At 40.3% G+C, this 12,261-nt stretch overlaps 1 protein-coding gene across 8 annotated transcripts in view; it reads left to right on the forward strand.

Annotated features, from left to right (window-relative positions):
* LOC140487859 (citron Rho-interacting kinase-like) overlaps positions 1–12,261 on the forward strand; it is a 221,205-nt gene that overhangs the window by 23,216 nt on the left and 185,728 nt on the right. For all 8 annotated transcript variants that reach the window (XM_072587208.1, XM_072587209.1, XM_072587211.1 and 5 more), the window contains one exon: positions 7,486–7,628. In XM_072587208.1, coding sequence (XP_072443309.1) covers positions 7,486–7,628 — 143 coding nt within the window. The remainder of the gene's footprint in view (positions 1–7,485; positions 7,629–12,261) is intronic.

The raw sequence follows: 12,261 nt of genomic DNA on the forward strand, positions 1-12,261 counted from the left end.
GATAAGATGTTCTTTCTCCAGGTGTCGGGTGGTAAGCGAGTGGTGATGAAGGAGGCCCAGGACCTGTGTGTCCTCAGCAGAGTGGGAAGGGGAGTTGAAGTGTTCGGCCAAGGGGCGGTGGGGTTGATTGATGTGGGTGTCCCGGAGATGTTCTGTGAAGCGCTCTGTAAGTAGGTGTCCTGTCTCCCAAATGTAGAGGAGACTGCATTGGGAGCAACAGATACAGTAAATGTCGTATGGAAGTGCAGGCTTCCTTGGGGCCTTGGACGGAAGTGAGGCAGGTGGTGTGGGCGCAGGTTTTGCAATTTCAGCAGTGGCAGGGGAAGGTGTCAGGAGGGGAGGGTGGGTTATTAGGGGGCATGGACCTGATGAGGTAGCTGCGATGGGAATGGTCTTTACGGAAAGCAGATAGGGGTTGAGTGAGGAAATATATCTGGTGGTGAGGTTAGTTTGTAGGTAGCAGAAATGGGGAGGAGGATGCGATGTATGCGGAGGTTGGTGGGTTGGAAGGTGAAGACCGGGGAGTTCTGTCCTTGTTGCAGTTGGAAGGGTGGCGTTCGAGGGCGGAAGTGAGGGACGTAGATGAGATGCGCTGTAGGGCGTCGTCAACTATGTGGGAAGGGAAATTGCAGCCTTTAAAGAAGGAGGCTATCTGGTGTGTTCTGTGGTGGAACTGGTCCTCCTGGGAGCAGATGCAATGGTGGTGAAGGAATTGGGAATTGGGGATAGCATTTTTGCAGGACGCACGGTGGGAGGAGATGTAATCCAGGTAGCTGTGGGATTCGGTGGTTTGTAGAAAATGTCAGTGTTGAATCGGTCATCGTTGATGGAGATGGAGAGGTCCAGGAAGGGGAGAGAGGTGTAAGAGATCGTCCAGGTGAATTTGAGATTGGGGTGGAATGTGTTGGTGAAGTTGATGAACTGTTCAACCTCCTCCATGGGAGCATGAGCTGGCGCTGATGCAGTCATCAGTGTTGCGGAGGAAAAGGTGGGGAGTGACGCTCGTGTAACGTTGGAAGATAGACTGTTCCACGTAGCCAACAAAGAGACAGGCATAGCTGGAATGGGAACACCACACAAGTGAAGGCCAAAGGCATATCCAGGCCAGTCCATAGCAAAACCTCACAACAAAGCTGAGCCTCAGCCAAATGGCTAAAAAGTTTTTCAGGATCTGGACCGGCAAGCCATTGTAGTTGCTGTTGTTATGCAGACTAGAGACCACAAAGGAGTCTTATGAGGCCTGACCTCAGTAAGAAATTTCGTAAGCCGATATCCAGGAAAGTGCACACCATGGAAAGCCCACCTACGTGTGGGTTGAAACAGTTAAATTAATGTTTGGTTAATTGGTCACCGAGTTCTCATGGAAGTCATTACTGGAGCAGCTGTATCTATGATTGGAGAACCTGTCTTTTACAAGGTTCGCTCTGGACTACAACCCTTAAGGTTGTGTGAGTCTTTGGCTAGATTGACAATGTACACTGGGAGCCAATATAGATTAAGGGTATGATTTTGGTTCCAGTCCCCTATGAGAAGCAGTTGGTGCAGTTACCACTGATGGTACTAAGAGGCTTAGGTCCAAGTTAGTTAAGAAAGATTCACCTTGATTGGCTCAATAATTTTCATTTAGAAAATGGGAGTCTTGATGAAGCCCTAACGAAGGACTTGGGACTGTCAAAGGGGCCAAAGCCACTTTACATGTGACCAGGAAGCCAAGTAGCTAATGTGGATGCCTTGTGCCACCTCCCACTGGCAGACACTCCACTGGTGGTGCCTCCCTCGGAAGAGTCCATTCTATTTTTAAACTTTCTGGACACCCTTCCAGTCACTGCTGACAATATTCGGCAGTGGATACAAAAGGATCCTGTCCTGACAAAGATAAAACAGCTGGAATTAATGGGGGGAATAGAAGGGCCATCACACCAAGATTGAAACCTTTCTGGACCCAGTGAGATCAGATCACCATTGAGATCTGCGTATTACAATGGGAGCAAGAGTGATTGTCCTTAGTAACGGTCACCCCCAGATATTGGCTGAACTCCTCAAAGAGCATCCAGGTATTTCCAAAATGAAAATGTCGACAAGAAGCTGTGTCTGGTGGCGAGGTTTGGATACTAACACAGTTGGTGGGCCAGTGCCCAGAGTGCCAACAAGGCCAAGAATTTGCACTGGTGGCACCCCCACATTCATGGAAATGGCTGTGTAATTCCTAGACTTGGTTACATGTTGGCTATGCTGGTCCTTTCATGTGCCCAATGTTCCTGGTCATTGTGGATACCCATTCAAAGTGGTTGGACGTGCATAGAGTTCATTCAGCAAACTCTGATGATGATTGAAAAGCTGCGAACATTGTTTCTGATACATGGACTCTTGGACATAGTGGTCACGGATCGTAGGATGTCGTTTTCTTGCAGGGAATTCGAGTATTTCCTAAAGTTAAATAGCATTTGGCATGTTCCAACAGCTCTGTACCACCAACTCCAATGGTCTAGTGGAAAGAGCAGTCCAAATGTTGGAAGGCAGACTTAAAGAAACCGCTTACAGCTTTACTTGATACCAAACTGTCCCAGTTCCTGTTCTATTGCAGGACCATTCCTCTCACAGCCACAGGGATAGTTCTGGCAGAGTTGCTAATGGAAGAAGACTCAACACCAGGTTAAACATGATAACCTCAGACCTAGGGTGGGGGTAGAGGAACAGTAGAAGGTACACCAATATTGGCCACATGCTTTCTCTTGGAGAAAGTGAGGACTAGATGCAGATCGTTCGGCCTCATGCCCGAAATGTCAATTCTCCTCCTCGAATGCTGCTGACCTGCTGAGCTTTTCCTGTGCCATACTGTCACCACATGCTTCCTCTAAGTGAGAGACACTGTTTGTTTACTTCAGGAGACAAAGTTTGGTGACTGTGGAAATGGCCCTGTATGGGTAAGAGGTGAGGTTGTCACGAGGTCAGGTCCAGTGACCGACAAAGCTCAGGTACGTAGGGCAGTCCTGAAAAACATGTGTTACCTTGCAAACGGAGCAGAGCAAAACATCTTGCCCTCTCAGAAAAGTCAGGAGGCCTGTCAGAAACTGGGATCTCACCCTCTCTCTAGTGTTGAGGAAACCTGAGTCCGAGATGGATGCAGTTTCGATACCGTTACCGCTGGAAGATGAGGAGGAAACCCGTCCAAGATAGTACGGTCTGGTACATACAACCTGTGTCAGAGTCCGAATCAAAGGAACCTGTGGAATGTCAAAGGTGAAGCTACCTGAGAAAGACCAGGTCTATATCCACAGAGTTAGGGGAGGAGGGATATAGTGATTGGAACCAGGTGATCTTATTAACTATGAGATCCTTAATTGGCGTTAACTTGGGTCAATCAGGGAGCCCAGGCTGATGAATGTAAACAGGGGATTCAGTCTCCTCACTTCACGAACTGACTCTGGCCATAGTCAGGGTACTGTGCAAGTATAAGAAATGACTGACTTGGTGACAGGATACCAGCCTCTATGCAGTTATTTCAGCCACATGTTATTTAAACAGGGCAATGAAGACATTATGGGTCTGTATAAATAAAGTTGCTGAAATAATGTGAGATATTTGTGTCAACAAATGAGCACTATTGCTTTACCATGAACCTGCATATTTTTCTCAAAGAAGAAAGTAACACCTGTTTTCGACCAGGGGATGTCACTGGTGATCTTTGAATCGTTGCATATACGTATTTGGATAGCATTGTGGGGTCTGTTTGATTTTCGAATTTCTTGATTTCTTTTTGTGAGGGTGGTGAGAGAGAGGGAATTTAAGTGTTGTTGTTCATTTCCAACAGGTAATGCCTGTTTAAGTAATTCTCTGATTTTTTTCCTAACTTTTCAAATCAATCTGTTCAAAGGTGTTATTACATATCTCCAGTATTGTGGGAATTGAACCCATTGCCCCTGATCTAGTGGTAGGGACACTACTTTTATACGTTGTCCATTATGGGAATGAAATCACAATGCTGATCTATTCAATACTGATAAAATAATTGGTTATTCCAAAACCTACTGACTGCACCTTAAATAGTCAATTTTGAAGAATTGATATTGTTAAGCTTTTACTTAACGAATAATTACAAACATACATTTCCAAACTAAACAAATACTGTTTCAGTCTGCACCAACACAAACAAGTACAAGATCTTTTTCAGTCAACTTGTTCTGATATGTTATTACACACCTCTGAAGCAGGAGGAACTTGAACCCAGGACTCCTGCCTTGTGGTACAATGGTAGTCTCCCTACTTACAAGAGCCCTAACAAAAGACTATAAGAATATCTTAGCTTACAACTCTCCACCTGAATGTAAGTTCAATTGGACTATCTCTTGATGATCTCTATTGGAGTTTCATGACTGCAGGATCCAAGTCAGTTGGACCCTACTTTGTATTTGTTTTTAATCAATCTATTTAGATATGTTATAATTTACCGTACTTCTAATGCAGGTAGGACTTGAATATTTTCTATAAACGTGTTCAGAGATGTTATTACTCTCCGCTGGAGTAGGTGGGAATTAAGGTTGGGCTCCTTGGATTTGAGGTAGGGACACAACCATTGCACCACAAAAGCCTTAATACCAAGTAGTACAAGTGAATCTCCAGCTCTCACCTTTTATTTTGTTAAACATATTTTTCTAATCAAGCCATTCAGAGGTGTTTATACACACCTTTGAAGAGGACAGGTCTTGAACCCGATCCTCCTGGTCGACGGGTAGGGGCACTACCACAGTACTACAAAAGCCAAGGAATACAAGGTTTTCCAAAGGTTGACTCTTCTATTCATACTTTCTTTTTAAAATGTATTTTTCTAAATAACCTGTTCAGAGATGTTATTACATGCCTCTGGAACAGGTGGGACTTAAGCCCAGCCCTCCCGGTCAAGGAATAGGGACACTTCCACTGTGCCACTGTGCCAGCTGTGAATCCTCAGTTAATACTTATCAACAGGAAACAATTAAACAGCTAATTAATGCACAATTTACACTGACATGGCATGCATTCAGTCTCGAAGGGGAGAGTGCTCACAGGCAAGTAAATTGGATGCATCATGGAGCTAACTCCTCTAAAGATGACATTGGGTCTCGATCTTGACAATGATTTGCAATGAAGCAGAGAACTGCTTTTGGGTAGCTAAGTTATGCAAGCAAGCAAGCAATTAAGTGTCTATTTAATCTTTTCGGTTTGGCTTGAACAGCCAGGAGACCTATTTGCACAGCTTGTCAGTAATGTTCCAGGGTCAATTAGCAGGTGATTTCCAAGTTCTTTGAAGTCACTTCAAATACCCGGCATGCAGTAAAAATTCTGTATTACCAGCCTTCAACAAAGCATGGGAAAAACTTATTCAGTTCTGTTTTGCACCTCTTGATGAATGATAAGAGAAGCAACAATAGCACAAGCCACAAAATAGAGTGGATGGATGCAGTGATTGGGATTCTTGGGGACAAAACTCTCAGTACAAGATCTACATGCAAATGATTAACTTTCTCAACATATCTGGACACTGGTGTTTAAAGAGATTCTGGTTCTCTTGGCAGGTTTATTTTATATTTAGAATCACAGAATCTCAACAGGCCATTTGGCCCTTCGAGTCCACTGACCACTTGGAGGAGCATGCTATCCAGCCCCACCACCTACCGTATCCCTGTAACCCTGCATTTCCCATGGCCAATCCACCTAGCCTGCATTTCTTTGGACCATGGGAGGAAACCCACACAAACATGGGGAGAATGTGCAAACGGACAGTAATGCAGCAGATCTATTTACAAATATCTTAAATATGGAGTAAATTTCCTATTTGAATTGAAAGTATTACTACTATTTTTCATTTTTTAAAAAAAAATTGTGCCTAGTTGTTGAAGTAATTCTGGGAAAGCTGTATCTGTCATTTATCAATGTGAACTCAAAAAGCTTGATTGTCCAAAAGCTCTAATTTGGAACTGGATGCATTGCGACTTGGCACAATTGCTCCATTTATTAAACAACTTGCACAAAACTGGAGTACTTGCTCAGCGCAAGTGCTTCCTCCTGAAGCATAAAACTTTATACTTTTCCAGCTTGACCCTCTTGCTCAATGCAGCATGACACTGTCTGCGTCTGATTGTGGGTAACTAAAACAGCAAATAATCACTTTTGTGTGATATCTATGCACTTTAGAGAATTTGGGCTTCGTCTACATTTTCACTCAGTAGTTTCCCTGATAGTCAAAACACTCCCCTTACTGTCACTCCAGCTGTGACAGGACAACTGACATATTTTGGAAATAGACTTGGTCTGTCTGCTTTATCAGGTCTGATGGAAAGCAAAAGAATGTATTGATTTTAAAGGACCTAAGACACCTAGTCACATAGATAGTTGGGTGCTGATCTTTTCTAAATCCTAGGCAAATCGGTAGTCTAATTATTTGGAGGTTGATTTGCAGATGGACCTTACTTGATAGATGGGTCAAATTAATACTGAACTGTTTAAAAACCAATGGCTATAGTTGAGAACATTTTTCCTTTTGGAGTAGGTACTTACTACCTTGTAAATATTTTTATTCAGCTTACTCAGATGAATTAACTCACTTTTGGAGTAGGTGGAACTTGATCTTAGATTTTCTGGCCCAGATGTAGGCGTACACTGGCAATCTGGTACACTGGAGAATTGCTCAGCTCCTCTTTGTTGAATCTTAAATCTCAAAAGGTATTGAAGCTTTTGATTTAGACTAAACCAACCAAATTTTGTTTTCTCACTGGGAATGTGTTTATTTCAATTTTATCCGTTTTGTCTTTACAATTTGCTCAAGTATAGCTCCAGGTATGCTGGCAGTTTCCTTGATAAGTAATTCCAGGTAATTATCAATTTAACATGGTAATTAAGTTCTTGAAAATAACCTGTTAAGGGAAATCACATTATTTCAAAACACATTACTGTAGAAACTCATGTAAATCTTCTACTTCCTTAGATGTGCTTGACCAATTTGGTTTACGATTTTGCCACTTGCTTTAGTTTATCAGCAGTACATTTGAATTGTGCACAAGGTTGAATCGGTAAGACCCAAAGGTCTCTGGATATCCATGTTTCGCTTGCAATATTCAAATTTTGAAAGCATATCCAATTTAACTTTGGAATAGATTTTCTCCTTTTCTTTGCCAGCGTTTCTTAGCTGGCTAAAATGCTTAGGAATAATGGTGAGTGGAGGTAGTTGCTGGGAATTGTGTAAGTTATTACTAAGTAGGTGTGCATTTTTGGAATGATGGGTAGTAAAGCAAACATTGTGTTAATTGAGGAGTATCTGTGCCAAGACTACGCAGTTCCCCTCCGTGACTCTTCTCACTTAATATTGAAATATATGTATTTATTTCTTTCCAAACTTGGATACATGGAAGTCTGTTATATTAAAAGTTACATGCTGTACAGAATACATAGTTAAATGCTGCACATTGAGCTGTAGAATATATATTAAAATGACTTTTCTTTTGCTTTTAGGTAATGGAATACCAACCAGGGGGGGACCTGTTGGCACTCCTGAATCGTTACGATGATCAATTTGATGAGAGTATGGCTCAATTCTATCTGGCCGAGTTAGTTCTGGCTATTCATAGTGTTCACCAAATGGGCTATGTTCATCGGTAAGCATCTGTAAGGCATCCTGCATTCTCACCTAATAGAAAAGAAATGGTACTAGTGTGCAGGTTGTTAGCTCGTCTGAAGATGACCTAAAACAAACTGAATCTTCTTTTCAAGGAATATTTCTTGCAAAGAGCTAAACTAGGTGGCACAGTGCCACCTGTGAATAATGTCTCAGATTTTAACTTCTTAAACTGTATAACAAATATAGCACTTCAAATTTTCTAGCATTGGGAATGAGACTGTTGATCAAACAATGAGAAGTTTAGGTCAAGTGAATCATAGAGCAGGATAGTGCAGCACATGAAGTGACAAAGCTGGTAACTAGTCTGGAGCTATACTGCACAAATGTAGCACCTAACCAAATTGTCCAGGATTTTGAAAGGCAATACTTAATTAAAATTGCATGGAAGTTTATAAATATGTCTGGTTTTCAGACATCGCTTTTCAAGTAGAGGTTCTTTACTTGTAATAGTAATTAAACCAGCAAATAGAAGTACAATCTCACTCGTTAAGAGTAGTTTTCTTTATTAGTTTATCTGTTCTTTGTAATGGGAAGTAATAATTGCTTTGCACGTCTATCCTATAATTAACTTTCATACATGGTCGTTTTCTTCCCAACTATACAAGTTGTCTGGCTAAATTAACTGCCTTTGATAGAACACATGCTTTTTACTTTCAAAAAGCAAAACATGCTGATTTAAATAACTGGAACAATTTCCAGAACTTCATGAATCTAAGAAAAATTGTTAATTTAACCAAATGACACCTATCAAATACATTTTTAAAAAAAAATGCCCAGAGTTTTGCGTTTGAATTGAGTGGCTAGAATGGGTGTTGTGAAATAAGACCATTGGTTACTATTTCCAAATCAGCTGGAATATTGCATTGAGTGAAATTGAAGTTAACTCCTCCAGTACTGTGACAGAATTAAATTAACTAATTCCATTTTATATTTCAAGACAAAAGTATGTTGTTCGTGACAAACCCTTGTGAAAAATGAACAGTGATACTGGGTTTCTGTTAACCTATGTTCATATTGCTGGTCCTTTATTTGCAATATAATTGTAATCTTTAGTACCTTGTACCAACTGGATTTGAGATCTCTTATTTTTGTTGAGTGAATTGGGAAAAATCTCCTTTTTAAGGCAATGAAAATGAGGGCTCATATGTGGAGCATTCTAGTATACACCTTTTCTATAAGGTGACTATGGTTTATGGTCCCTTTGAGCAAACAATTCAGAAAGATGATAACTACTGACTTTCTTTAATGTTAATGTTTAATGTAGTAAGAATAGCCTAAGACATTTCCAAGGTGATAATAGAGCAGATGATGTGTGGCTGTGAGGGGAGTATAGATTGTTGAAGTGCTTTTTATATTACAAACCATAACATCTTGTGTTCCCATGCACTTCATTTTTTGTGGTTATTTTTGATTCTCTATGATTCAGAGTACTGTAGTAGGTATTATCTTCCCATGTTGTTGTGTTATTTGTTCTGCATAACTGAGCACCTTCTTCTTTTAAAATTATTTCAGCTCTGTTCCATTCACAGAATCCTATTTTGTTCTGATGGACTGTAGAACTATTTAAGTTATAATATATTTCCGTATTGTTAATGTGTGCTTAAAATATTATTGTTTGGTAATGGCCTTGTTGTATTATTGCTGAACTGTTAATCCAGAGATCCAAGTAATGTTCTGGGGACCCAGATTTGAATCCTGCCACAACGGATAGTGGAATTTGAATTCAATTTAGACATCCCAGATTTTTTTAATGTTGGTGAGTTACTATAGTGTGCCTTGGACCTGTTGCACAGTGCTGCCACTGTTGAAGCCTAGGGAGGAAGTGACGATTGAAAATGATTGGAGTGCCAATGAAATAGGCTGCTTTTTCAATTTTGGTTACTGTAGTGTTCAGTGGCTGAACATATTTGTATAAGGCTGACAATGTACTTTTGAGAAAACAATTCTATTTTGTTGTAATAATATGTATATGCGATCTAATTAAAAATAGCAAAAAGAAAGATGCAACACTTTTTTTTTTGTTCCCAGCAATATAATTGACAGACATTCAACCCAAATGAAGCATCACTTCTACCTTCACTTGTAATTACTTACTGAGCTAATGAAGTTGCAAACATTTGTTTTCAGTGGCTTTCTTTACATTTTCCAAATGTGATTCTCTCTGTCTCTCCCAAAGACTCTTAAACAGGGTAACTTATTGACCTTTCCTCACCAGTGCAATGACTATGGATCATAACTCAGATCATCTGTGAATATATTGAACTTAATTCAAACACATGCTTTTTAAAAGAAGACTGCTCCAGCCAGATAAATGACTGCAGGTGTAAATTTAAAGCTGTCTGGAGATGGAGAGAGTGTTCCTGGAATGTCACACTGATAATGTGTCATGAAAGCTTTGAAGCAATGGACACAAGAATTGCATTACAAATTGAACTTTTATGTGTTGGGAGTTCTCTCAGATTATGAACATGATGGGGAATTTGCAGCAGACTAGGTGAGAGGCATGTTTTGTGTCTTCTCCTTTTTCAAGAAACCATAGGAACAGGGTTAAAAGCCAGTTCAATTCTTGTCGATGTGCACTACTGGAAGAAGGTTTCCTAGTGAGCTGAGGTATGTATGTGTACTGTACTCTGTTTACTTCAAGAAACCAGCAAGCTAGTGAAAAGAAAACAGGAAATTTACACTCTGGTGCTGCTAGCCAAACACCATCACTGGGGCAGTATGGTGGCTCAGTGGTTAGTACTGCAGTCTCACAGTGCCAGGGACACCTGTTCAATTCCAGACTCTGGCAACTGTTTGCGTGGGTTTCCTCTGGGTTCTCTGATTTCCTCCCACAATCCAGCGATGTACCAGTAGTGTCAGGCGCATTAGTCAAAGGGAAATGGGTCTGGGTGGGTAATTCTTTGGAGGGTTGGTGTGGATTGGTGGGGCCGAATTGTCTGTTTCCAAACTGTAGTGAATCTAAAAGAAAGCAAGGACAAAAGAATTTCAACCAACCTGCAAAATCAAGAATCTCCAAAGTTAACTACTTAACTATCAACAATCCTGCACCTGCTCTTCATGCATGATCCATGAATACTGGTCCATATTTCTTTTATCTTATTTATCTTTCTCTGACTCCTCATTTCTGACGGTATGTTATTATTTATTCTTACAATCATTAACTAATAAACTCTCTCTCCCATTAACTCAAAAAAGACTGGTTAAATTGGCTCCTTCTAAAACACCAATTAGTTTGGTATGAGGAGAAAAAAGGCCTCCAGAAGGGGGGGATTTTTGTTTTTCAAATTAACTTTGTTCTGACCAACTCAAGGAAGAAACTAACTATCCAAGGGGAGCCATTATATCTCTTCTCACCCAGGAGCTTAATAATTTGGAGTATCCTGTCTGGAACAGTAATGACTTCAGGAAACACTCTCTCAGGAACTGGTTGCAACATTGACTTCTAGTCATGTCTACTTAGACTGCTAAAACAGCTTAACACTTCTTTCTAACTCCGGTCTTAAACTCTCAAATTAAGCATTGCTGTTCTGCTGATATGGATCTCTACTTCTCAACTGATCCTGCTTCTGGCCCTGGTCTCTCTTTTTGTAGGTGGTAAAAGCTAAATTTTGTAAATACTTCAGTTATCTCACCACATAGCTACACTAACTTCGTCCCTTAGTTAAGTAGCATGCTTTCTTGAAAATGCTATTTTGAACTATGTTCAAAATCACTTTGACCTTTTTATTAAAAAAGAGGTCACCTCCACAGAACTAAAACCAATTACCTCTATTTTCGAATCGAAACGCCCAGATATTAGTAATCTTCATCACACTTGCCACTGTTCCAATGATGAATACTATGTCCTATTGTGGTACATCCTGCTGCCCCCAAGGCTACTCCTTTCTTTGTTATCCAACATTTGCAATGTTTTTTACTTTTACCAAATCGTGAGCAATGCTCTCAGGACCAGCAAGTACTGTCCCAAATAATATGGCTATCAGTTGCCCCCATTTGCTCACTGATTTGGCATGTAGTACAATCAGAATTGCTTACCTACTATTACCTTTATTTTTCTGTGTTTTTAAGTGAAGAATAACATTACTGACATACAGGCCATTCTGCAATAACGCGCATTTCGTTAACGTGAATTTGCTGTAAGGCGATTGACGAATTGAGGGCACTATTTCTATTGCCTGAATTTTTAAAACGTTTGTTGGCTGTAACGCGATTACATCGCCAACGCACTAAGTGCTCTTTCTAAAACACAATTTTTCTATAACACAGGGTTGCACAAGAATGCAACCAATGTGTTACAGAACTACTTCCAATATAGTATAATCAAAGCCACTGATATATAATTTTTATGATTATTGTGCACGTAAAGGATTTTACTATTTAAAGAATTGCTTGACATGAACAAAATACTTTTGGATAATCAAAATTGCATTGTATAAGGCAGACCATAAATCAGTGTGCCAATATATTAATATCATGGTGTTCTGTTCATTGGCTTTGTTAGTGGAGAACACAGAATAAAATAAAGCTAACTCCAACAAGCATTGTATAAGTGAATTCCTTTTAATTGAAATCCTGTGATGACTGTATTTAATAAGGCAGCAGCATTG

Source organism: Chiloscyllium punctatum, chromosome 17, assembly GCF_047496795.1.
Source record: "Chiloscyllium punctatum isolate Juve2018m chromosome 17, sChiPun1.3, whole genome shotgun sequence".
NCBI classification, from domain to species: Eukaryota; Metazoa; Chordata; class Chondrichthyes; order Orectolobiformes; family Hemiscylliidae; genus Chiloscyllium; species Chiloscyllium punctatum.